This window comes from Seriola dumerili, unplaced genomic scaffold, assembly GCF_002260705.1.
Source record: "Seriola dumerili isolate Sdu_G_001 unplaced genomic scaffold, Sdu_1.0 BDQW01000756.1, whole genome shotgun sequence".
NCBI classification, from domain to species: domain Eukaryota; kingdom Metazoa; phylum Chordata; class Actinopteri; order Carangiformes; family Carangidae; genus Seriola; species Seriola dumerili.
Window position 1 is genome coordinate 637121 of NW_019175011.1, and position 27189 is coordinate 664309.

At 42.1% G+C, this 27189-nt stretch overlaps 1 protein-coding gene across 1 annotated transcript; it reads left to right on the forward strand.

The window, feature by feature from the left end:
- Positions 1-383: 383 nt before the first annotated feature.
- On the forward strand, positions 384-27189 carry LOC111236888 (ubiquitin-conjugating enzyme E2 E2). The gene is made up of 6 exons (XM_022765787.1): positions 384-555; positions 2095-2278; positions 3272-3322; positions 17968-18100; positions 23649-23796; positions 26300-27189. The coding sequence occupies exons 2-6, from the start codon at positions 2103-2105 to the stop codon at positions 26395-26397; spliced, it is 606 nt and encodes a 201-aa protein (XP_022621508.1). The 5' UTR covers positions 384-555; positions 2095-2102; the 3' UTR covers positions 26398-27189.

The window sequence follows — 27189 nt, forward strand, 5'->3', positions numbered from 1 at the left end:
TCTGAAACTGACATACACACCCACTTCACACTGTGATTGTGTGCAAATGAGAAAGGAGCCAGAGATTGCACTTCTTAATGATAAACATTAACACTGAACCCTTACTGCCCCCTCTACGCTCTGTGCACTGGAACATGGGGAGGGAAGAAAATGAAGGGGGGCTTACATTTCCTGCACATATGGACCCCATAATTTCTAGCTACGTCCCCTGCGTGCATTTTATAGACAATGTCAATGTATCTGTGACAGGGGCAGCCTTTTTTGTTGCCTTTTATTTTTAGTATTTTAATTAACTCATTGGGCCATGATTGCCCTGGCCTCGGCGCAGGCTTCTTCTCCAATGCAGCCCCACGTGCACGAGCAGTGCGCGCAGGTCGGGAGCGCGCATGGAGGCGGTCCGGGGCTGCCTCAGTTTTTCTGTAATCGCTTTTCTGCTGCTACCTCCAGTTAAATAGCAAGGACACGGGAGCGAGCAGACGGCCGTGTGAGGATATACTTTTTGTCGGTACCTTGGGATTACGACGCGGAATTGCAGCATCGACGGCCAGCCGCCAGGTAATATCGACACACGCATTCAGCCGCCCCTCGTAGATACGCGAAAAGTACGTAAATGTCCCGTGAAAAGTGTCGTTTTCCAGTGAAGAAGAAGAAGGAGGAGGAGGAGGAGGAAAAGAGAGGGGGGAGGTGGACGTGTGGGACGAGCCTCCCTTTGTGCCGAGGCAGGGTCAGTGCTCTTCAACGGACAATGTGGACACTCCAGAAACGCCGAGGATCCGCACATTTTCCCCCCCGTCCGCCGCTCCGCTGGCCCTGCTCGCTGCCCGTCCTCCATCAGCCCCGCCGTCGGCTGTTCGGGACGAGCCCGGCAGAAACGCCTTCTTCTATGCGTATTTTCACTGAGTTTAAAACACAGAGGCCTGTAACTGCTTTTCCTTTTTTCTTTTTTAAATACCCCGCAGCGGCGATGCAACGTACCCTACTTTCCGCCCCCCCCCCACCACCACCACCCCCCCGGCCTCGTTATGTTAGCTAGCTCCCAATAATGTTTATGATCGCTTTTGTAGGACGGCTGTGTTTCAGTCTCCCGGTCGACCCCTATTGTGTTTTTCGTGCCCACAAATGTTGACCTACCGGGCTCCACCAAGCAATTAAGTGATGTCTGATAACACACGAACATCTTAACTTGTCTCTGTTGTTATTTTGGGAGAGTATAATATCTCCGCATCGACCCTGGCATCTCAACCGGGTATTGAACCGGGTACATTTCAGCCGTTGATGTCCCTATCATCACCATGAAACGCCCCCCGGGAAAGGCGAGCTGTCCGCCGCTTCACTTCATCGTTTTCATTAACTTCTTACCTTTCAGATATCTTATCTTTTTTTTTATTTTATTTTATTTTTTCTATTACATATCAAGTACAGCATCTTTATTGTAGCCTTAGTCTTTGTCGTCTGCACAGGAGGCTTTTAATGGAATGAATGTTAAACAAAACCAGGGGCAGTGCTCGTCTTCACGGATGGTCTCTTCATTTTCAAGTGTCTCTTTTGATCTGTCATGGATTATATGTGCATATATGGGCTAATAAGAGCCGTTTTATCCATCTGTTGGGCCATAACATTGACCCATAACCTTATTATTCGTTTTCTTTCCATGTAAAGAAAAGGGGGAAAGCATGGCACTGATCAAACATATGGTATTTAGTCTGTTTTTATAAATGAGGGTCATATAAAGTCTTGCAAACAATTAGCCTGTACTGTACAACCCCCAGTAGCTCATTAGGGTGAATGGCTTATTATATCCTTTTAAACAAGGGCCCTATACATCTGTAATTCACAGTGCTGTAGGCTTTGACAAATGTCTTTTCATCAGCTCACACTTTGCACATCCCTGCCCAGTTGTAACCTCATCATCCACGTCCAAGTCTTAGATTTATTAGATTAAACCCATCTTCCCTCAAATCTACATATTTTGTGGAGATGGCACAGACAAGCAGTTCGATCTTATATCTTCTTTTATTGCCCTCTGGAGTGGAAACCTTTCTTTGCCGTGCTCGCAGGTCGTGGTGTGACATTACTTGCCGTTCACTTTTTCAGGGCCCACGATGTCCAGTGAAGTACAGAGACCGGACGACAGCCCCAGCACCAGCGGGGGAAGCTCAGATATTGAACAAAGGGAATCGGTACCACCTGAGCAGGAGAGAGAGCAAGCACAGCCCAAAAAGAAGGAGACCAAGATCTCGAGTAAAACTGCTGCTAAACTTTCAACTAGTGCCAAGAGGTAAAAAAAAAAAAAAAAAATCCTGATTCTGGCTCTGGAGAGTAGCATTTGCACAGGCGTTGTTTGTTAAGCTAAAGGCCTCTCCCCTTGTGCCCTGGAGGTGTGAAGTTATATAAAAAGACTATAGTCCCACATGCATTGTCATTTCAAACATCCACACTATTCACTGTGACACTAAACCCACAGGAAGGAGGTAACTCACACGGCCCGGCACTGGAGTGTCATTGCTGTCATTTGAAAGAGATATTCCCATTCCAGCCTGTTTGTTTGAATGGATTTGCCTCATGCTCTGCGGCACTCTTCTCTCTCCCACACACCGCCAACACCACCGACACTTACCTCCACCAGTCTCACCACTTATTCCCAAAAAAAGACAGGCGATGACAGAATTATGCAACCAGTTGAGCAAAGGGTTGGCTGAGGCCGCCAAGTCTTTTTATATTGGCGACTGATGCTATGAACATCTCCCTTTTTGTATGTCTATGCTTGACTTAAAAGCAGTCTCTTTGAGTCCTTTCAGCACAACGACTGTAACATGGAGAGGCCTCAGTGTTGTCTGAAGTGCTGTGTTGATGTGAACGTGAGTTTAGCAGCAGCATTTGCACTCAGTTGCCCTTCACAGTCTGAGTCATCATTCTGCATGGTTATCTGCTGCAGATTATCAAAGCTGGCGTATTTGTCCTCATGCTTGATGTTGCTCTTAATTTTGTTTATGCAACACAGACAAGTGACAACAAATAACAAAATACTTTACATCATTTCTATTATATCTAAGCTAAAATGGGCACCAAACCAAACTCAAGTCATTTGCAATCTGCACTGTGTTGTTAACATGTACTGAATGTGCACATGGTTCAAGACGGATTAAAAGGAAAAAATTCTCACACTGACTGACTACATGTGTTACAGTAATGCTCGTTCATTCAGCTTTTATCATCTGGAAATGTGCTTTTCCAAAGACAGACTTTTAACTGTAAAATCTCTCTCTTCCAGGATTCAGAAAGAGCTTGCAGAAATAACACTAGACCCACCTCCAAACTGCAGGTAAGGAGGTGTTATCTTTTCAAAGCATTTCTCTAACAACTCATAAGCCCTCATGTACAGATGCTCAGGCTGTAATGGATGCAGACAGCAGAAATGTGCTCCTTTCAAGGTTTCTTGTCTCTTTAAAAAAAAAAAAAAAAAAAAAAAGAGGAAAAGGCCGCGCTGTAATACACTTGCTTTTGTCTCTGCTCCCATAATGATGTTGTTTGTCTTTTTTGTTTGATGAGATGGTAATCTCAGGTGAATTAGAGCGAATGTAACCCATTCTGGCGTGGCGGTTCGCTGCATAATGTGCACTGCAACCGTTTGTTGAAAACGTAGCCTTTTAGATCACAGTGTGTGATGGTTGCACTGAAATGGTGGAAAATGAGCGGTAGTGTGACTTTAAAACCTGTTTCGATTCTCGTGTGGTTCCCCCCCTCTCCTTCTCCTCGCTCTGTTGGGGATTTACCACAGACAATGGTTATTGTGTGCTACTGCCGCGGCTCTCAGCCCTTTGAGGAAGAGATATGGTCGCGAGCGAGTGGCAGACCACATGTGCATCAGTCTCTCTTGATGTGACAAAAGGCATGCCTTTGGGATGTGGCGCAAGAGCCAGCTTTTATGAACTTAAATAACACAAAGTGGAACTGCCGTTGATTATGGCTCTGTTTATTACCGCACGATAATTAGTCTCTGAATCAGCACTCCGGTGCAAATTAAGAAAGAAAATGGAAGCCGGTCTTCGCGAGATTGAGGACACTTGTGGGAGATGCTGATGTTTTCTGACCATTTTGGATTGGCCATATTCGTTCATAGACACCTGCTTAAAATGATTAAGGAAAACAGCTTTGTATGACTCATCTGGCGATTTGGAATTACTACACCCTAGACAGCCTTGTTTATTACATGAATTAATCACCCCTGCTGGGTCTCATCAGAACCCCACCATCATTAACGATAAACATTGAGCTAACCTTTTCATTCCAGCTCACAGCCCAGTTTTGTTATTGTACTGGAGGCTAAAAGAGATGTTGTTTTCCTCGAGGACTCTAATCTATTTCAACCCCCCCACACACCCCCCCCCACCCTCCCCCTCCACACCCCCCCAAAAAATCTAGGTTGGCTCACATGAAGGATTTAGCTGGAGGACACGAGTAAGTCATTTGAAAGTAAAATAATCGCTAGCGGAAATTTCACAGTCATCGTCTTAGTGGGGAACTAGTTGCCTGGGAAACAATTAAGCTTCTTCGAGATAATCCTTTTCTGTGTGTGTGTTCCCCTTTTATACTCTAAAATGATATCAGAATCTAATAATGTGTTTTTCTGTGATGCACCCAAACAGATTAGCCGTCTGCTCACAATGACGAGGGGGTGCGACGGGGTTCAGATGCATCAACCACCAAAATTTTTTTTTCATGCAAAAACGACCACGGCACCATTTACATTCTCGCATGAATGAGCGCACACCGTGGAGCTTGTGTTGTCATTTGTATGCCACACGCTCACCGCTTCCGGCCAGGTTAGCCTGAAAGGTTATTCATTTCATTCCCAGCGACAAATGGAGTCACAGACTGTTGCCCCCCTTCAGGAGGCAGACAGAGAGTTGTGTTAAAGAGATTCACTTCGGCACATTCAACAAACGCGGCGCTGGGAGGCCGGTTGATGTATGTCATCTCATCCGTCTCTTGGCTGAGGAGCCCCTCAGACTCCCTCGCCACTTTGCTCCGGTCAGAGACAATTTGCCATCCTCATCATGTAGTTAAAATCTGCAGTCTCCTTCGTATCACCTACAGCCTCTTTCCGCACATAGCCTTCATGGCTGTGGTGGGCGTCATGCTGCGTTTCCCTCTGTAAAATGGAGAGCCCTGCTTTGTGTCTTTCAGTGTAGATCTGTGCTAAGAGCCAGAAATTACATTTAACGCCTCAAAGTGTTGAGGATCTAATTTAGTGAAACATCTGTGGCAGGAGGTGCCCACTTGATAAGTCTAATAAAACGCCCACGCCTTTTCTTGTAGCATCCATCCAAGGTTACTGTGTTAACCCTCCGCTGCAGTTAAAAGCACAAACTGTTGTTACAATAACCCATCTGTGTAGATAAATCACTGACTCGCTTATGTTTTCTGTGACTATGAAGAGTCTGGAATATTAAAGCTTTAAGGAGTTAAAAAAAATAAATCAATTTCCCTACAGTGTGAGCAGACATACTTTAAGTGCTATGTCACTACTTGGAAAACACAAGCAAGTATTTAAATTCGTCTCTGAGCTTTATCTCACTCTCAGCTTTGTGACAGCTCGCTCGTCACCCTGGCAGTTGTCATACATTAAACCAACAGGAACACGTTGAAGCCCAAGAGGATTTGACATGGCAATTATTCTCACTGTCATACACTTCAGGTATATTGTGCAGGCAGCTTCTGCTTTTACACCTATTGATGCAAATGAAGCAGCTTTTTGAAGGGAATGGTGTTTTTCCTGCCTGCAAGTTCAACAAATATTGCAATGTTTTTTTTTGTTTTTTTTTACTAGGAATAAAAAAAAAAAACTTCCTAGATACACTAACAGGGGGAACATGATAGGCTTATGAATATTTCTGAATTCCTCAACCCTTTAAATATTCCAGTTTATGTCATCATCTTAAAGTGTAGCGCTGCTCCATCGACGGTAGACAGGGTGAGTCACACACACAGGGTGTTTCGGTTTTGATAAGAAAGTCTTTTTTTGAGTTGAGAACCAAAACTGTAGTCTACTACCGAGGAAAGTCACCTGGTTGTTGGTCACCTCGCTATTTTCTTTTTTTGAATTCATGGAGAAGTTGTAGACTGAATTCCTGGCATTATGGCAGCACCTTCCAGTTATTTTTATTTTGTATGAAATATAACAAAACAGTGAACAATGGCAGAGTTTGTCAGAGGCTGCTGTATCTGTCTTCATTGTGCTTGTTTTGTTTCATTAACAGTCCAAAACCACAAGATTTTCTCTTTGGTGTCATATATGACAAAGAAAAACAGAAAATCGTCACATGTAGGAAGTTGCAACCGAACTAATGCATATTTTCCATATGCTAATTCGTTTCTCAATTAAAAAACTAATTGTTTTGTATAGAAAGAGTGAGAAAATAGTAAAAATTTCCTGAAGCAGAAGAGGTGCTGATTTTTGTATGATCAGTCCAAAACACCAAAATTCAGTTTACACTGATATAAAACACAGAATTGTCACAGTTGAGCTGGAACCAGTTATTTTTTTTTACATTTACATAGAAAGAAACTGGTAATTCGTAAATTGAAATAATCATTCTGGTGTAACCCACATTCCCATCTGAATTACATCCCATCCTTCCAACATCTTCCTCCTCTGATACACCCCTGTCATAGAAATACTACTCTCTGCTTCTCACTTTCATATTTCCTTACCCATTATACTTCATTGCTACTGAATCACTGGGATTTTTTTAGCTGTGTTTTTTTATTGCAGTGCCATAGCTGTGACTGTTATGAGCTGTTACTATTACTTCCTTGTGATGTTGATCCACCAACGCCAATATTTCAAACAGAAATCCAAACAAAGACACCTTGACGTCGTTAAAATAACAGCTCTGCCTTTGTCTTCCTCTCACAGATGGACAAACAAAAACACTACGTCGACAATGGAGGGAGAGCAAAACAATGTTCAGCTGCCTAAAACATAATAGTAAATGTCAGGTTTTGGTGTCAGCCTATCTGAATCCAAAGAGAAGCAGCTATTGTTCACTGATGTTCAGCAGTCACAGCAGAATTATCCGTTGCGAAAGAAGAGGCAGAGATACCAATTTGTCGTCCCGAGGCAGCTCAAATAGATTAAATGCAATGCAGCCGCAACCCATGGTGCATTTTGAGAAACAAGTTCACCCCCTTCCTCTGTCAGGTTGTCACAAGTCATTCTGGGAAATGTAAGAAACCACTAACTGCAGTGGAAGTAGATAAGGCAGAGGGAGACTTGGTACAGCAAAAGAGTCATTTGCAAAACTAAATCACAGAATAGCTCATGAAGTGCTTTGAGCATTACAAACTGAAAGCACTTCAACAGCGTATAAATATACAGACAGATATATCTACATACAGTGAGATGTTACTGTTGCTAACCCTGTGGAGCTTTCCCTTCTCATACAGCACAAAGCGGTTTATGTATCTGTGGCAGATTCACCACGAGAAATGTTAAGTACGTTTTGAAGGAATTGGGCCTTGATTTCAGGCAGGAGTAAATAAAAGCAGCATCTCAATTTCCAGGCAGCAGCTACAGATGTTTGCTAGCTGAAATGACAGCTGTCGCTCGCAGCTTTTATCTCTGTTAGCTCCGTTGTTGAAATACGCTGTCTCCGGCAGACTTTTTAATGTTCCCAGCTGACTCTGTTTAAAACGAGAACCCTGTAAAAGTGTCTTAAATATGCTCTGATGATTGACGACTGATGGCTACATGCGTGATATAGTGCTAAAAGCTGAGCTAGTTTAACAGCTAATAATCCAAGAAGAAGACATGGAAATAAGGGCCTCGTATTATAAGTAAATACAAGATATCTTACACACTATCAAAAAAATGTAAGCCAGTTTACGTTTGACGCTTCCCTTTGGACTGTTGGTCAGATGAAACAAGACATTTGAAGACGTCACAGGGGATGAATGACATTAAAACATTAAAAGCATTTTTCACTGTTGTCTGGCATATTATAGACCGAAAGATTAATAATTGATAGATTAATCAATGATCAAAATAGTCCTTAGTTGCAGCCAATGTCAAATGTCATCCTCTTTTAGTAGAGCTGCATTGCATGGCCGGCCTGTGGAACAAATAGCCTTCTTTGGGTCCCTGGATTTTCCCAGTGTGATGTAATGCCCCCATGATGCCCAAAACAGAGCCGTCTCTCCCTGATGATATCATACAAGCTGCAGGGACACGGTCCTTTCACGAGACGCACACAGCTGGTCACTCCATCACGTGCTCGATGGCTTCAAGCCTTGACATGAATATTATCTCCATCATCATCATCATCGTCAGCCATTCTCACCAAGAATCAAGCGCTCCTCATTGTAGCTTCTGACCCCTAATTCTCTTCTCGCTGATGGGATCATCTTCCTGTCTGTGATGGCTGCATATTAGTTTTGTGCCATGCCCCAAGGGGATTATGTGCAAGTGACACACCCAGCGTCATTTTTCATAGTGTTACCATTAAGCACAGCAGGGGAGAGTGTGTGTGTGTGTGTGTGTGTGTGTGGGGGGGTTATCAATATTCATGAGGGGGCGTGGGGACAGGGCGGCAGGAAAGGAGGGATGAGCTCCAGGAATACCTCGCGGGTATTTGAATTGATAACTGTATTGTGCATGGCACCTTCAGTGGATTATCGTGGGCAGGATCTTTGGGATGTCATGTCAGTTTGAAGCAGGTAAAACATTGACAGCTATATTTTGACCTTGGATGAATCGACCCTCATCGATTTCTTGTTCCATAATCGCTGCCTTTATAAATATTGATGAATTATAGGCACCCATCTGCGTCTGATGCTGGCATGATCATGACCTTTTAGAGAAGGTCCTGTCCATCAACCTCACAGTCTGAGGACCTTCATGACCACCACTTCAGAATCAGAATCACTTAGCTCACCAAGCAGAATAAATAAAAAGGGGTCTTCATGGTGGCGCTGGTGCTAAAGCATATCGAACATTCACATAGGCATAGGGCAGGGTCAGAGACAAACCGGGGGGGGATTGGGCAAAATTGACCTTTTTTAAAGTTGATGAAATGCTTGTGAAATGAAGAATGAGGGAGCAAATACTAAATGTAAACAAGTTTCTTTTGTGGAATTTACCCCAGTCACATTTTATTCAGTTGAGTCTTCATAAATATGGTTTCAGTCTTGTTTTGTTTGACCAACAGTCCAAAACCCAAATATGTTTATTTCACAATAATGTAAAACAAAGAAAAGCACAAAATTCTGAAGAAAACTGGAGAAGCTGAAGCCAGAGATTGGTTGACATTTTTACTTTAAAAAAATAAAAATACTGAAACAATCAGAAAATTTAAATGGCAACAAGTTTTCTTTGGTAACTCAAATATAAGCCATCTTACATTTGAGGCTTCTCTGTGTCATAGGTGATAGTGAACTGAATATCTATCTATCTATGAAATAAGACATTTGAAGATGTCACCATGAGCTGAAGGACATTAAAACAGACATTTTCACTGGTATATTATAGACAGAAAGGTTAATAATTGTTAGATTAAGCTGTATTACATAAAATTTATCTTTTTTAGCATCTTAAATGTTCAGGTTTGAACCTTTTTAGCTTGTGGTTTGATTTTTTGATTTTTTTTTTTTAATATTGGACATTTTTTAAAACTGAATATTGAAGGAGTGAAAAGGAGGACTGGTTGAAGACAGCAGAAAAGGGGGGAGGGGTGAAAGACTACCAGGTCAAATCTCAGTACTTCCAACTGTTTATTTGCCAACATATACTGTAAATGTATATGTACATTAACGGTAAATACAAAACTCCCAAATGAACCATGAGACAGGGAGAAATGCTCTATCTCTCCTACAGATAAATAAAGATGTCTGAGGCCTGGCACTAGAGCAGAAGGATGTTACAGCATACAGATGGATGGTGCCAGACTGGATTCTGCTGATTTGTTATGGCCACCGTTCTCCAAGTGCACCTATGAAACATCTGCTGAAAATAATTTTCTTCCCGAGCGAACCAACCTGCCCTCATCATTTTTCTGCTCACAAAATTTTGAGTGGAAAAGAAATAAATTTGCCCCTATAGAAGGAAGGGAACATATGCTCTCCCTCCGACGCCGGCCCGGAGTTTAATTTATCCTTAATGTTTTCCACTGCGGCACTTGTTTGACAGTGAACACGGCCTGCCTTGATTCATGTGTGTCATTGAATTCTCAATGTCCTCATTTGTGAGGTAGTTTTCTGGCAAACATTTGTCCACAGTGTTATTAATGGGTTTGTGGGGGAAGCCGAGCATGAAGCACAGCGTGTGGACATTTTGTGGTGGAGTGTTGCCTGTTTTTACAGAAGCCCGTTTAGGTCATTGAGAATGACTGAATGATAATGTGAGGCTGACAGCAACGCAAACACAGGAATCTTTTGGCAAGCGAACAAATACAGTAACTCGCAAGCAAACAATTGCTCTGAGATCCCATTACCCCTCGTGACTGGGATCTCAAAAACCTAATGGATTTCCCTCTGAAGTCACAAATCACACTGTCGCTCCTGCCAAGAACATTTAGAGTGTCTTAATGACATATTTGCGGTCTGGAGGATGAAATGTTTAACACTCGTTAACATCCTGTTAAATGGTGAAATGAATAATAACCAGTGAATAACATCCCAAATGAATAACCTTCTCTCTGTGTTGATTTGTTCAACACGCAGCTTCAAAATCTTGTTCCATTTCTCTACCTGCAAACCTCAGGGCTAATATGGTGTCATGGGAATAGACCACCAGGAGTATCAGGCTCCACAGCAGATACAGCAGCTCTGCTCGTTCTGATCGCTGACCTTTTGGTAATAAGTCCAATCCCTCAGCCACGGGGGCCAAATGGCTGCCCACAGTGCCTTTGTGGAGGGAGCAGGGAGGCTGAAGACACTGTGTCTAATTATGGTTGAACACACTTTTGGTGTAGGGCTGTGAGATTAAAAATATTAACATCCTACTCTTGACTAATTTAGTTCATAAATTGCACAAGGCTGCAGTTTTGTCTCGAGGGCAAATCTGTTTTTTAGGCAGTTTCTTTTCCTGAAGCAGTGTTCCTGTGAGTCCCTGGCCTGCGAAAGCGATTTACATGTCAGCACAAATTCTAACTTGTTTTATTCAAGCAAAGCAAATGTTTATAATTACCCCTCAACACACACACACACACACACACACACACACACACACACACACAATTTTTACTGTCATGTTGCAGAAAATGTTTGGAAAAAGCTACTGCACGCCACCACATCAACTGTGATTAATGTGTAGGTCAATGTGCTCTTCAAATGCTTTTATTTTGTGCAGCTTTGCTTTGTGGGTCATGAGGTCCCAGTTTATTGAACTAAAGCTTTTTCTTTTTTTTTCACTATTAGTTGTTGTGTCATCCTTCACCCTGGATGCACAGCAATGCTTTGTTGGCTAAGTGATATTTTTATGACTCATGGTGTTGTGCTGTTTCCTTTATGCAGTGCCTGTGTATTATGGTAATGATATATGCTCTGCATTATTCATTCTTAGCCAGAGGCAAACGTTTGCACTGCATCAGACTCGGGCTGCATGCAGCAGCTCAGATGCGGAGGAAAAGAAAAAAAAAAAAATGCTTACTGCACCAAAATCTCCGCTGTACCGCCAGAAGAATCTCACTCAATTAGAAAGGAAGGCTGAGGATAATAAACAGACCCCCTGCTTTATTAACAGCTTTGTTAACACGACTTTAAACACCAGCGAGGACAAACTTCCCGAGTGAAAGGCCAGTTCCTCAAACCTCTCTTTCCAAGTATACTTCCTCAACTCAATACTGACTGCTGTTTGGATTGATTGAGCCCAGCATGCGAGGTTGCCTTCCTGTGAGAATAAAATTGTGTTATTCCCTTCTACTTGGAAAGCATGCAGCCACCTACTCAACCATTTCCCCTTGTTGCTGGATAAACCGTCCGGTCAGTAATTGCAGTATTCATTGTACAGATGCACAATAAAAGGCTTGATTAAAAAAACAAACCATGTCATTTGAGACAATAAAGACAAGAGAACAGAGGAAGGAGGTGTCACCTCGCCTGTTGAGCTGCACAGTAATTGGTCTTGGAGCTCTTTCACGGTCGGGGGAAAGAAGATTGCTTCATTAAAGTTCCTCTTCTGATAACCGCAGCAGCCACACTGATAGAAAAGGAGATCTTAACTGAATGACGGTGCCATTAGAAAAAAAAAAAAAAAAAAAAGCACCTGTGGGGAATGAACTGGAATGGCGAATAATGCAGATAATGGCTTTATTTGTGCTTTGCGGTATTCACAAGCTCCAAAACACACTGATTCACATTCAATTATTGGTTTACTTTCCTGTTTTATTTATCAGCCCCTTGGTGCAGTTTTTGGCTCAGATGGCTATTTACCTGCTTCTGTAAACAGCTCTCTGTGTGACAGGCTGAATTAGGGACACTCCGGTTTCCACCTTTTTATGTTGTTAAATTAAAGGGATATTCTACACTATTGGATATAGACAGTGTAGCCTGATCTGTTGAGTATTGAAAACTTGAGAAGTGGCTATAAAAAAAAATAAAAAAAAGTGTAGTCTCTCCTTTCATGGGGGAACACCAGCTGGGGGTCAGCTTGGATTCATGCTGGTCTCAATGGAGTCCTGACCAGTTTTCATGCTGGTAAAATAGAACCCACAGAAATCTTTCATACAACTGCTGCAGCCACTGGATGGACTTGGATTATACTATGACATGTAATGACTAGGTACACTGTTCACAACCATTGGCAGCAGTCTGAAGATATTTGTTAGTGGCACTAAGTTCACCAAAAACATCCTTTTGTGAAATCAATATTAGAAGCAGCTGCAAGAGGTGAGGAAAGCATTTCTTTGAAAGGGAGTAAATGTTTCCTGACAATTTTCTGAGAAAAGAGGTCGAACGACATTTTACATCATTTCTTTTACTTTGTGGTTCCCTTGAAATTTCACGCATTTCTCAACAGCAGGAGATCTTCTCACATGGCTGCGAGTTGCATGATTAGTTTTACATAACTGAACTACAAAAAAAGAAAGGAAAAAAAAAAAGACATCCTCCGCATATCCTTTTTAATCGCGGACGATGAAACCCACTCTGACTTGGCCGTTGCCAGTCTGTTTTTAGTGCTTAGGACAGCCTGGCACGGGCGTAGCAAGTTAAAGGGAAGCACAACTGGTCTTTGAAGCCTCAGCAGTGCACTCTCTCTGGAGCCGTTTCTTTGACAGTGCCTCGCTACCCCACACAGTCATTTTAAGGACACAAGACTGTTTGTTCCTGCTTGTTCCCCTTCAACTGTGGTTTTTGACTCTAGCATTCTTTAATAGTGGTCGCTTACAATGTTTTCTTTGATGTAGGAATGTAAGTTTATCCTGGTCTGTCATTTCAATTTGCTCTGGAGTGAAATTAATGAATACCAAAAAAAGAAACATGGGAAAATCTTTTTTTTTTGTTTTTGTTTTTTTTTGTTTTAACCATTTAAATATAATTAGAGGAAATTAATTCACCAGGCGTATCTCATGACTACATCTCTGTCATCAACTTAACCTCAGTCCTGATGTCTGTGGGAAATGGCTCAAGGTGACAATAACCGTGAGATAGGTTAGCGATTTTGTGCAGATTAGCCCAGCTGTCGCGCTGCAAGATAAAGGTTAACTTTTGGCATTGGCACCAATCTGCAAATTGTCCTCTCTATGAAATAAGGCAATGTGGATGATTTTTTTTAAATGGGCAAAGGACACCCTGGTCTCACATACTGCACTGTATCATGGGAAGGAAAGGTCATTCAATATATATGGAAATCATTACTGCTGTCTGTGATCATGAGGCACGGCTTGGATAGTTTTCAGGAACCAAGAATGAAAGGTAAAAATGACGACGTAGGTCTGCAGCACAGTGTCCTCTTTATATTCCATGAAGAAACTGCTTTCTCAATCCTCCTACTCTGAAACATGTCTCAGTGGAGTCTCTGGGTTTCACAGAGTCCAGTCTTTCTCAGCCTCGTGTGCAGCGATGTGGTTCTGAACAAGGTCAGTGTGAGATGCAATCACTCGCTCCCTCACAGGAACCACAAACATGTTGGAATCATCCTAATAGTACAAGCAGGTGTTGATTGTACGTTTACTAAAGTCTCATTTCTATTAAGAATAACAAAAAGAGCAAAACTCAGAGAAAGACAACAGTGTGAATCTGTGGTTTTGCACTATTTTGGTGCTGTGTTGCAGAGGAAGCAGGCCAGCTGTCAAAGTGGGTTCCTCCATGAGCGTAATGTCAGAGGACAGGGCAGTGGCGAGATTCTCACGGACACCCGCGCACTAATGTATCCCAGACCCCTGAAACAAATGACCCAAATACTCACTGAATCAAGGAATTTGGCTGACGGTGCACTGCAGATGTAGTGTTACTTACACAGAGGTTATTATTATTGCAGCCTACAACAAAGCCCATAAGCAGCACTGTTACACAAGCTAACGTCATGTGTTTGTGCAGGGGAGATCTGTCTGCTTGAACAGAAGAGAAGAGATAGAGAAAGACAGGAGTGACATGTAATATTTATCTAGCTGTCGTTCTCAGTTTTAGTGCCGGGTGTTAGATTATTGTAGGTTTTTTGTTCTTAACGCCTTCATTGACTTCACATTGATTTGGCAGCAGTGGTTTTTAGAGAATTAGGAGTTTGCAGCCGTGCGTGACGAGACAGAACCTCAGTGTATGAAGAAATGAGCCTGTTGGTTTAAAGTTGCGTTTGCAAAATTGTAAATTTATTATAACCCAATAATTAATAAATTGAATTTGTCAGCTACAGAGCATAATATTCTGCAAAGCTATTAACCAGGGTCGAGGAATCGTAAGCCATTAAATCCTGACATTAACGGTGCATTAATTAAAGCATGGTTAATGGGATCTCATGCAAACATCCACTGGCAGTACGAATCTGCAGATGACTCGATGAGGCTCAGCTCGAGCTTCTTGCGACGGGCCACACGGATCACCTCTCCCTAAAAATTAATGGCCGAGTGTGAGACTGTCAGAACCTGAATGAGCTGGCCCTCAACCAGCTGCAACAAAGCACCACAGGAACGCCCAAGCCGGTGGGGGGAGGAGGTCTCCAAGCAACAGCCAGTGGTGGCATGCACATTCAGCTATTGACTTAGCCTTTATCTGCAGCCCTTGTGCGGTTGTCAGATCCCCTACAGCAATCTCTCTGCTGAGCGAGGACCTCTGCCATTCCTGCTCATCTCTATCTTTCCCCCACGTCCAAGTTATTATCGCTGCTACAAACTCATCAGCGTCAAAGGAAGTGAGCATCTGCTTCTGCTGGAGATGTTTGGAAATGGAATAGCCGACTCCCTTTTCACCGTGGTGTCAGGGAAGCTTTTGAATAGAGTGGCGATAATGGAAGTGTTGCCTTGAGGTGTGTGTAGCACATAAAATGAACGAAATGTAAGCGCAGGTTTCACAGAGGGAAGATTGCCTTGAGCAAGGAAAATAAGCTGTCTATATGGCTCTGTCAACAGCAGGAAATAGTAATAGAGAGTTGGAGAGTGGTCAGGTTCAGTCATCAGCCACAGTTGAAAAGATTTACAGTATCTATCAATCAATCAGTCAGGTCTAATTACAAAGCCAAAAAAGACTTGTAATCAAAGCCACATAGACTCAGGAGTAAAGGCGGGTTGTGACACTGGTGAGACGTGTAATACAAACTGTGAGTTTGAAGGCTTATTAGTCTCCAAAACGCTGCACAGCAGTTCATAATACTCAGCAACAGGATTCTTACAACTCTGGAAAGCAGCTATTTTATCTTTTGCCACAACCATCAAGAGGTAGACAGGAGGAAAACCGGTGCTTGTGTGCATATGATTGGCCACTGAAGCGTCTTTCGGGATGGCGTTTTGTTCCATTGTGCCGAAAGTTGAGCCAGGTTCACCTTTTTTTCTTTTTTTTTTTTGCTGGAAACCCCTGCAGTGTTTCTTGCCTGTGCATTGGCGCCTCCACTTTGCCACTGGACTGGCCTCAATTCAAAGGACTGAGTCTGACTTTTGGGATCTTGATCGACTAAGGAATCTTAAGTTGTTTAAGTTTCGGGTGTCAGTAACTACACGAGAAGTATTTGCATCAGTAGCACTGATGCTGTGGGTCTGTGATTGACGGCATTCGTCTGCAGAAGGACAATAAGTTCTGAATCCACAATTGAACAAAGATTGGGCATTTCATCAAAGAATCCCTACTTTCTATTTGTCAGCTGGGAATTTCTTTTGAGTAGTTGATTTAATGGACACAGCTTTGGCAGCCTGACATCTTGTGTTAAACCTCTCCACTTTCAGTATAGTTGTGATGGAAATATTGAAATCTTCTGCTCTAATTTAACTTCTGTTGAATAGCACGGCAGACGAATGTGGGAACAGCTGAATATGAGCAGCAGTTCATAATGTGGTTTGCGCTCACTTTATATTGTTATGACAGGCTTTCCAAGCACAAGCTGCCGGCTATCAGATGTCAACATCTGTCTCTGTGTGCTTACAAATCCGTGGATGCCAAAACAAACAAAACCGATGTCGTTAATACGCCATAATACGAATAAAACTACTATACTAATAATATGTTTAAAGTGAACATGCTCCTTAACACCTTGTCTGACATCTGTGTCCTTTTGTACAACGAGCACTCTCCATGTGTGTGTGGGAAGGGAGTACTGCGGTACCACTATAAGTGTTAGGTTTACAGAAATAAATGGCCTGTATGTGTCTCTTTCCTGTGCACTAACGGTGTCCAGCATCGTCCCTCTGTCTGCTTTTGTTATTTGATTTTCACTCTTACAAAAAAAAATGATCCAGGATTGTCTTTGTGCCTGTAACAACAGAAGTCCAGATTGACATGAATTCTGAAGTAATTCCCCAGAGAAGAAGTAATCATAATTAGCTAATTAAAGAAGGCTTAAGAGAAGAACAGTAGGAAAGAGTGGCAAAGTAGATTAATGGAAATTTGCATGTGTTGACACTGAAGGAGGAAGGAAATATCTAATGTCTAAATTCTATTTATGGAGAGTGATCTATTGTCAGGGGCATGCCTGGAACCAGATGCCGCGTTTTAACAGTTTGTTGTTTGACACAGCCGCTTGAAGCAACTCTCTGTCTCAGACTGTTGGTTTATCTTTGAGTAAAAGTGACCAGTGATATCACAGCCCTGAGTGAAAGCGTGACTGCATTTCACATACACACATTTGTAAGCGCATGTGCCAGCAGCTAAGGGTTGGCGTCAAACACAATCCCTGGTAATTACATGAAATCGCAGGGATTGTTCATTGTCCCGAGCTTTGTGATCTGGACATTGTCCCGGTCTCTTCCTGGCTCCGCGCCAACTCAGGGTCTTACCACAAACAACAGTGGGGGGAGGGAACCCTTAATATGGAAATGGCATTAATTACTGGGCCTATACAACAGATGTGACCTTCAGTCTCCACTCAGCATAAATACCCATCTCATGAAAACAACTGGCTTGAATATGAAATCATTTTGCGCTCTCTTCATACAGAAGCTCTTTTCTTATTATGTAAAGCCTTTTTTTTTTTTTACAGTTTTTGGTTTTACAGCCGCATGCTTACTGTGGTTCACTGGTGTTTGTCAGTATGTCAGAAATGCTTCAGCAACTCAACTCCCACTAGCAGGTAATCTAATCTCCTCATCAAAAATATGAAAGATAATCTAAATCCTTCTAAAATAGCCTCAGACTAAAAACCCTCAAACCTCCAACAGCTTCAGCATTTCCCAAATCTCCATCATTAACTTGTCAGAAGCTAGCATTTACCGCCTCAGGCCCCCCCCCCCCCCCCAAATCAGCCCACTGGCACTTTGAACACCGGGCTGTCGATTCCAGGATGCTGCGCTGATTAACATATTAACACGTCTTTTTGTTTCAATTTTCTAGCGCCGGCCCCAAAGGAGACAACATCTACGAGTGGAGGTCGACCATCCTGGGACCCCCGGGCTCCGTGTACGAGGGAGGCGTCTTCTTCCTGGACATCGCCTTCACGCCAGACTACCCCTTCAAACCCCCCAAGGTCAGCAGCCAGTAGATGCTAGCGTTAAAATATGTGTTTGCTTGTTTAGCTGACCGAGTATTGACTTACTTCACAGGATCTGGCAAGCCTGGAAAAATGTAGGGAATATATGTGGGTCATTTAACGATCTGGAAAAGACTAAAACTAAGATTGGCCTGTAGTCACACACACACACACACACACACACACACACACACACACACACACACACAGTAGAGCCACACATTTTCTTTAATTAAAGACGCACGCAGACAATGAGCTGAAAACAGAGTATGCTGGTAATTTCTAACGCATGTGTGACTAGAAGTGACGCCTTTAACTTACATGTAGTCAGCTGAGCCGCTGCTTTCTTCGGTTTTTATGCTGCAGAAACTATTGATAGTTGTTTTGACAGGGGTTGGCCGAAACAACAAACTGAACTGCTTTCACAGCAAAATATCATTGTTGTTAGAACAGACTGTGTCTTTATCTTTCATTATGTGGGCCATGAATTTTTTTGTTGACCTGTGATGGACTGGAAACCTGCCCAGGGTTGACAGTGACTGCATTTAAATTGGCACTAGTGGTTCTGAGTCTTATCGTGGTTTTAGTCCTATTCAGGATACGGCCTCACCTAGAAAATGAGAAACCCTGGTATTCATATTCCTGCATTCATGACTCTAAGGTTTCTGCTCATCTGTGTGCAGTTGTGTCTGAACCGACCAAGAAAACTGCATAAAGTGTTTACATGCCGCAGTATCATGGTTTCTATCGGAGTACTCCAACTAGTACTCCAGTTTGCCAAAGATACTACTCCAAAAATCTGATCATACCCAGGAAATTAGGGAACATCCTGTTTCGTTTGTGGGTTCACACACCAGTTCACTGGCCATGCAAGTTTTGGTCCAGGCGTGATCTCTCCCTATTTATCCTCCCATCGCACAAAGAAGCGGTGACACGAGATGCAGTGTGACTTATACTACGTCTAAGAATCGGTGATAGTAAGGTCGTAGAGCATCACAGTGATGTCATGGCTGTTGAGAATCAGCGCTGCGGCGTTCTGACCCAGCTGCTCCACAGCTTGTTTTGCACTTTTTTTCACTTTTGTTCTATGATGAACTGTTGTGATTTGAGCTCGCAATCTGGGTCGTGCCGAATCCTGACCTGTTTAATGCTCAGCTTGTGAAGGAGCCCTCTTCTTGTTTCATGTGGTGTGTTGTCTGCAGAGTACTTTAGAGATCTTGAGTGGATGTCATTATTGAACACGCAGACTGTCAGGGCCAATCTCCCTTTAGTTTGCCGCGCACCCGATTACCCTTTCACTTGGCCTTCATTTTCACTCCCTTCTCTCTCTCTCTCTCTCTCTGTCATGCACACCCCTCCCAATGCTCGCTCGCCCTCTTCTCTCCCTCTTTCTCGCTCTTTGTGCTGTGTAACCACCAGCTCTGTGTTTGACAGCAGACTCAAACAAATCCACAGGCCCCGGCCCAGCTTTCTGTAGCCAGAGGGGCTTGAGTGTTTCCGCCCCCTTCAATACCTCCTACCCCTCCGACACACTGTGATCTGCAGCCAAACCCCCCTGCACACACACATGCACACACACACACACACACACACACACACACACACACACACACACACACACACACCAAACTCTTGGGCCTGTAGCTGCCATACACTCCCTCACTATAGAAACGCTCCAGTGAAGCTCAGTTGCTGAATACACTCAGACCTCAGGCTTGGGAATTTTGGATCCAGAACCCGACTCGCTTTTAAAATCACTAAAAAGAGACAAAAGCCCTCTCACTCGGTCTGACAAGTTCGCCAGGTGGATGTGTTTCTGTTTCCGAACCAGGGCCAGGAGAGGAGCTCTGTGTCTGCAGAGGGCGGTGGGGGCGAGGGGGCTGGTTATTTATAACGTCCTGCCCTGTGTGAGTTTTTTCTTCCTTTTTTTTTTTTTGGGAATGCCAAGGCTCATTAGAGGTTTCCTCTGGAGGGTCAGGGTCAGGAGGGCCAGATGTTGGTGATTGGAGCAGCAGGGCGAACAGAGGTGTCAGGTGTCAGGACCAAACAGACGTCAAGCTCAAACCCAAGCTGAGACGGACTGCACAATCAGCCCAGTGGTAAATACGAGAGTATTTTAAGAGAGCACAAATGCAGGTAACATTAGAGTATAGATGTTACAGGTCGGCTTTTGAGGCTGTGTGGTTGCACAAGGCTGTTTACTGAGACAAGCGCAGGAATTAATTTACACTCGGGTGCTGGAGTCTAATATTCGAAGTGACAACAAAACTGTTATTGTGGTGGTGCTTTGGCTTCACATCATGCTGCCCTCTGTTGGTTAAAGCACAGCAACATTTCTCTTTGACTATATGGAGTAAATGCTGTTTTGAATCCATCAAAACAGCAGAAAATAAAACCCAAATAATAAAATTCACTGGCTGGAATAAAACGCCGACCTTTTTAGAGCTATTTTTGTGGCTGCAGTGACAAACGGTGTTAAATGTCACTCAGTGGAGCCATGAAGCAGAGCCATCGTACAGACACTGATGCTGATACCTCAGTGTTAATGTGAATGAAGGAGAGACAGGAGGTGAAAGGCCCACAGCAGCTTTTAACTGTCGTCGTCGTCTCACCGGTTCTAACAAGCTTCTCACAGACCTGACAGACTGTGCAGCAAATTGTCTTTCTTTAAAGGCTTAAAGTTCATCTCCCGGAGTCATCACAATTTATCCTGTTCATATTTTTCATCTCATCGACTGCCAACATGCTCTTATCTGAGGTTTTAACAGATTGTCCTCTTAACTCTTTCTTTCCTCCCTTTTTCTGTGGTCATACAAATGTAACAGGAATATTGGTTTAAATCTGGAAAGCAGTGGTTCTGATCATTGAGCTCATCACTATTGGCTGAATCAATTAAAGCCTTTTTCATTATTCTGTTTATTGTAAGCAAATGGCCAAAAAGTTATCTCCACAAGCCACTTTTAAAGATCATGTTATCAGACAAATTAGTCAAACAATTAAAATGGTTGCTGATTCATTTCAGTTATCAGTTAATTGTCTTTTTATATTTATGTTTAAAAGTATTTTTATGTCCTTAACGCAGAACAATAGAACAACACATCAAACATCTGTGCCCTTAATTGCTCCAGTGGAGCTGCTCAGTGGCCGGTGATGGAGACTGGTGGTTGTTGAGATCAACAAGGTCTCCCTGGATGAAATATTTAAATGTGACAATTAGGCCTGCAGTTATTAATTAGGATTTATTTGGGGCAGCCACTAATGATTTGCCTTTTTGTTTTCAGGTACGAACGTCCACCCCGTTCTCGTGAACGTGATATCTCAGGAACATTTAATCAAATTTGGTACAAACATTCACTTGGAGAAAAACTGATAAGAATGTGGTGGTCAAAGGTCAAAGGTCAAAGGTCAAAGTTCAAGGTCACTGTGACAGAACAAAACACGTAACACAAGAATTCATTCGCCAGTTATGACAAAATTTCACACAAATGTCTAATGGGATCAAATGAAGAAGTGATGGCTTTTTGTATCCTAAAGGTCAAAGGTCACTGATTGCTTGGACTATAAAATGTCAGAAAAAAACTGCCCAAAACAATTTTCCAGACCCCAAGCTGGCATATTTAAATAGCTTGCTGATCAACTGTCCAAAACACAGAGGTAAAAGCAGCAAATATTCACATTTCAGAATCTACAACAGGTGGATTTTTGGGCTTTTTTTTTTTGTCTTTAAAAGAAGTGGGATTATTTCAGGTTGCTTAAAAAGCAAGTACAACAATCCGTTTTCTATCGGTTTAAAACACATTAACTGACTAATTGTTTCAGCTCTAAATAGAGTTTTAAACATGTTACACTCATTGATTGATGTCTGGTGTCTTTTGATTTGTGAAATTTCTAAGAGTTAACAAGGATTGCACAACAGGAATACAAAACTGCTGTTGAAATACTTTTTAAAATCAACTAGGATTTTCATTATATGGTGAAAAATGCCCTTTATTATTTCCCTACAGACAAAAGCCAACACACCAACAGTCCAAATCCCAAAGACTTTCAGTTGACTGTCATGAGGGACTAAGAAACGCAGCAAATCCTCATATTTGAGAGGCACAAAAGAGAAAACAATCATTCAGCATTAAGCAGTAGCTCTGTCTGTCGGCCGGAGAACCTGTGTTAGAAAACGGGGCCGACTGTGTTGAATGTTTACACTTCATCATTTGAACCCTGTTGTGTGATGATGCAATGACCCACATCCCTCGCAGTGTCATACAATTTAATGCTGTGTTTCACAGAAACGGAGCGAAACAAAGTTTTCACTTCCTCAAACTACGCTCATGGCACAATCACATTATCTGTAAAGTTGGTCTCCTATTGAAGGTCAGTCAAGCAAATGTGGTCCGTTTAATGCCGGTTGACGACATCACAGGCCACATTCTTCACTCAAAAGGTCGTCGGCTTCAGGGTCAAGCGAACCAAAGATCAGATGGTTTGAACTTTTGACTGCAACAATTACAATTTCGTGGTTGTTTTCAGAAAACTGTGACATCAAAGTTAGAGTTGCCTTTGATGACGAAGGGATTTTTACCGGCTATTTTGTGTCAGTCTTAAAGAAAGAGTTCAGCATTTTAGGAAAACCCGTATTCCCTTTATTGCTGAACGTTAGATGAGATGATGAATAACATCCTCATATTTATCCATTAAATATTAAGCTGAAGCCAGAAGGCAGTTAGCTTAGCTTCAAATAAAGACTGGAAGCAGTCTAACCTCACTCTCTCCAGATAAAACAGTAGTAGCTCTCTAATTCCCACGTTATGTCTCATTTGTCATCGGTGTAAAAACCAAAGCGTGAAAAAGACAAGTTGTGGTTTTACAGGAGGTCAAGCTCAATTAATTAGTTGTCTTAATTAGTTCCTTAGCTAAATAAACCATCAGCTGGCTCTAACAAATCCTCATATTTCCCAAAAGTTTGAACTATTACTTTAACTTAATAGCTACACAAGAAGGGCTTTATGTTCAAATTCTTTCATCTTATATGTTTTCTTGGTTATTTTAAAGCATCTATTGGTTTATGCGTATGAATAACTGTTAATCATTTATGCAGTACAATATGTTTCTTTTAGACAACAGTCCCACTACTGAATAAATAACGCTGCACATCCTCAGAGCTGTAGCAACAAGCTGAATGACGGAAAATTTATCTGCAACTATTTTGATAACAGATAAATCTAAAAATAAAAAGTTCTTGCTTCTCAGTTGTGAGGATTTGCTGAAATTTCTGATTGATGTGATAATATGCCAAATATCTTTGGACTGTTTGTCTGTTTGAGCTTCGGGATATTTTTGATGAATATTTTCCAGTATTCTCTGACATTTCATAAACCAAACACTTGACTGATGAATCCAGAAAATGATCTGTTCACTGAGTTCCTGTGTTGCTGAGATTTATTCTCACCACCACCGTCAATGTCACAGAAATAAACTTCTATTTCCTGTCATTCAGCAAGTAAGAACATTTTGTGCCTATTCCTGAACTGTATTATTTTCGTTCCTGCAGGTAACTTTTCGTACGAGGATCTATCACTGCAACATCAACAGTCAGGGGGTGATCTGCCTGGACATCCTGAAGGACAACTGGAGCCCCGCCCTCACCATCTCCAAGGTGCTGCTGTCCATCTGCTCCCTGCTCACAGACTGTAACCCAGGTAAGATCCACATCTAAATAAAGTAAATAGGTGCTGGACTGTGTTACAGATCAAACTGCTTTTTCTTTCTCCGCTTTGAATGTAATGTTTATTTTTACTCAAGGCCAAATCTCTAGGTTTCCAGGTTTGTTAACAATGTATTAAGTAAGCCACAACCAATTCGAACTCTCGTTATTTTCCACGCTGACAGATCTTTGGCTCAGTCAGTGGCTCGATGTCATAAATAATACAACCCCAATTTCACAGCAGAGAAGAGCAAGTGACCCACAACGAGTGTTGAATGAAAAAACATGTACGATGGTAAAACAATAACAAAACCAGTGTGTTACTCTGTTGGCCTGAGAGCGGAGTGAATAGTGGAGGTGAATGAGTGCAGGCTGCAAAATCAGTGTAAAAACCAAGAAAACTCAGGACCCGGCAGGTGAATTGTTTCGTCAGTGGCCCACGTTTAAAGATGTAAAATGTCTCACCTGTAGCAATTTCAAATTCAACACGATATATGTGAGAATAATCAAAGTCGGCCAAGTACAGAGAATTAACCTGCAACCACGTCGGTTTTATGGTCATTTTCCAAGTTAATTCAACGCCTCTCCCTCAATCACCACACAGTCTTTGCTGCTCCTCAGGGGGTTTCTTTGCCCCTAATATGAAAAACTGGTCATTGACACAGCTGAATCTGAGACCATGTAATCGAGTCCACTGAGGGTCACCATAATAAAAATGAAAGCTACATCTGTCCCCCAGGCAAAACTCTTTTAAAGTCTGGAACATACAGTCAATCAGCCAGAGTGAATGTGGTAAATGGCTTCATGATGTGAAATGAAATGGTTAGAAAATGTAAGGAATCACTTGTCGGGTTTAATTCTGGTGTAATGTTCATACATATAAAAATTCCTATTATAAAATGCTTGAATTTGCAAATGGTAATTCTGTGGGTGATAACTGAAACAGTAAGAGGAAAATACACAAACCTAAAACACTGGTCCAAACACTGAGCTGCAGATTTACTAATAGAGTAGACTCTGGTTGTTTGATATACAAATTCGTTAAGCAGGAGTTAGGTCACCTTTAAACTTTCTGTACAGATTTTAAAGTCTTGGTCAGATTACATTTCCGGTACACAAATATTTACTCCGTCTCCAGATGTAAATAACAGATAAATTCAAGTGTGTATTTCCTGTTTCGGTGCGACGTCTGGCTTGCTCCGGCAGATTCACAGGTCAGAGTTCACCTTTGTTCAACTGTGGCCGGGCGGATGAGTGTTTGGACAGTAGAAACACAATGTACTGTGTTTGGAAATGGAGAAGTTGTGATTCCAACATGTTTTTAACACTTTATTTGGTACGTTATCACTCTGCCAGACAAACTGTAGCATCACTCTCATACTCTGTTTATGGTTTGTGATTGCTCTGATCAATATTTATTTATTTCTCACAACAGAAACAGGACATCAGGTCCTTGTTCTCTGCAGAGTGTGGGGACATTTTCTTGGAATGGGAATTTAATGTGACTGTAGCCAGGCTGTAACGGATCGGATCACAACAGCAACTAGACCACCTCCAGAATGTGGTCTGGCTGATCTGTATGCATTCCACTCACGCTGTGTTCATTTACACCTGCATTAACATGTGTTTTCTTCATACCGATCCAATATCCTGATACAGGTCGCATGTTAATGAGAGGTGTAAGTGGAGTCTTAATGTAATCTTAACACCCGTTCTGAATGTCAGCCATTCACACAGCCATTCAGGACCTGGCATTTACACTATCACTGTCACACTAGGACGCCGGTGTCCCGCCCTCTGTTCAAATGAGGCTTGTACACAAACTGATTGCTGCATTTCACTGTTAGTCAACATATTCAAAGTCCAGGGTCTGTATTTATCAAACTTCTAAGAATGGCTCTAAAAAATGAGCGATAAACATTTATCAAGCAACTTAGAGAAATGTTTAGAGTAACTTTGAAGAGCAACGGAAAGAGAGAAAAATTCACTATTGAGTGGTATGTTATTATGTAAGAACATATAGAATTGCCTTTTTTTTTTTTTTTTAAATTAAGTTGGGGAATGAACAACAACCTAATATATTCACAAGTTTTTTTTTGTAAATAAAGATGAAATAAAAAGAAGCTGGTCGTAATGGAAACAAAAATCTGCTGTGAGACATTCTGCTGTTGGTAGACGAGGAAAACCAAAACCAGATTTATTCTTGTTTGTTTGCACCACTGATAAATGCCGAAAAGAAAAGAGAAAAAGTGCACTACAATAACTCGAGGAGGGTTTTGTTATGTACACAATTTTCATTACCTTGCCAACAAAAACACTGCTTGAAACGTGATCATTTTCGCGATGTGACACGTCCTCCGTTGCACAAACGTTTACCACATAATTTTGAGGACAGTGTCGCTGCAAACCGTCTCTCACCCGTGTGTTACAGCACAGATCTAGGGTTTGTGATTATACTCACCAATAGCTCACGCGTTCTCTCTCTTTGTGCCTTTCAGCCGACCCTCTGGTGGGAAGCATCGCCACACAGTACCTGACCAACAGAACAGAGCATGACAGAATAGCCAAACAATGGACGAAGAGATACGCCACATAGACTCCCTGCCATGAACCACCCCTCCTCCTCCTCCTCCTTTTACCTCCTCCCTCACCCTTCACTGTACCTCTCTCTCTACCTCTCTCACCCTTAGTCTGTCAAAGCACACTCACTAAGTGCAACGGTATACCTGCCCTTCTATCACCCTCCTCCTCTGCCCCCCCCCAACATTTTATCTACCTTTTCTGTGTATAAAAAAATAAATAAAAAAAAGCAAGAGAAAAAAGAAATCAAACTACAACAAAAAAAAATAAAAATAATGTCCTCTGTTCCTTGTTGACTTGAAAGCTTCTTTTTTATACAAAGAGTAGATTGGGATTTTTATTTTCCAATATCTGAATGTTGGAAGTATTGTATTGGAGAAAAAAAACACAGAATATTATAATTATCATACGCATTGTCCTCCAGCTATACAGTATGTATCCTCATTTTCTTAGTGGCACCTGGAACAAACATGCAGAATATATGCTTTTACTTTGTTTTCCTTGTTTGTTTTTTTTTTGTTTGTTTTTTTGTATTTGTCATCAATATGTTATCTGCATGGAACAGGAAGGTTTGCATCAATGGATCCTTCATGCTTTTTAACTTCCTCTGATTCTGTTTGTACTGTATGTATTTTTTCTAAGGCTTTTGAGGCAGACCACAAAAGTATAGGTCTGCCCGTGACAGAGGCAGGACTTGTATATTTACTGGCTACCCGCCACCTCTGCAATTGCAGAGTGGTTTGTTGTGCACTTGTATTACTGAAGCACCCAATAAAACACACTGTGGTTGGCTTGTGAGAAAACGCTC

What these genes read in the sequence shown, in the direction of transcription:
- LOC111236888 (XM_022765787.1), top strand. Translation starts at nt 2,103, where the DNA reads ATGTCCAGTGAAGTACAGAGACCGGACGACAGCCCCAGCACCAGCGGG. An exon ending in ACCCCTTCAAACCCCCCAAG is followed by an intron (nt 18,101 to 23,648) that starts GTCAGCAGCCAG and finishes TCGTTCCTGCAG; the next exon opens with GTAACTTTTCGTACGAGGAT. An exon ending in GCTCACAGACTGTAACCCAG is followed by an intron (nt 23,797 to 26,299) that starts GTAAGATCCACA and finishes TGTGCCTTTCAG; the next exon opens with CCGACCCTCTGGTGGGAAGC.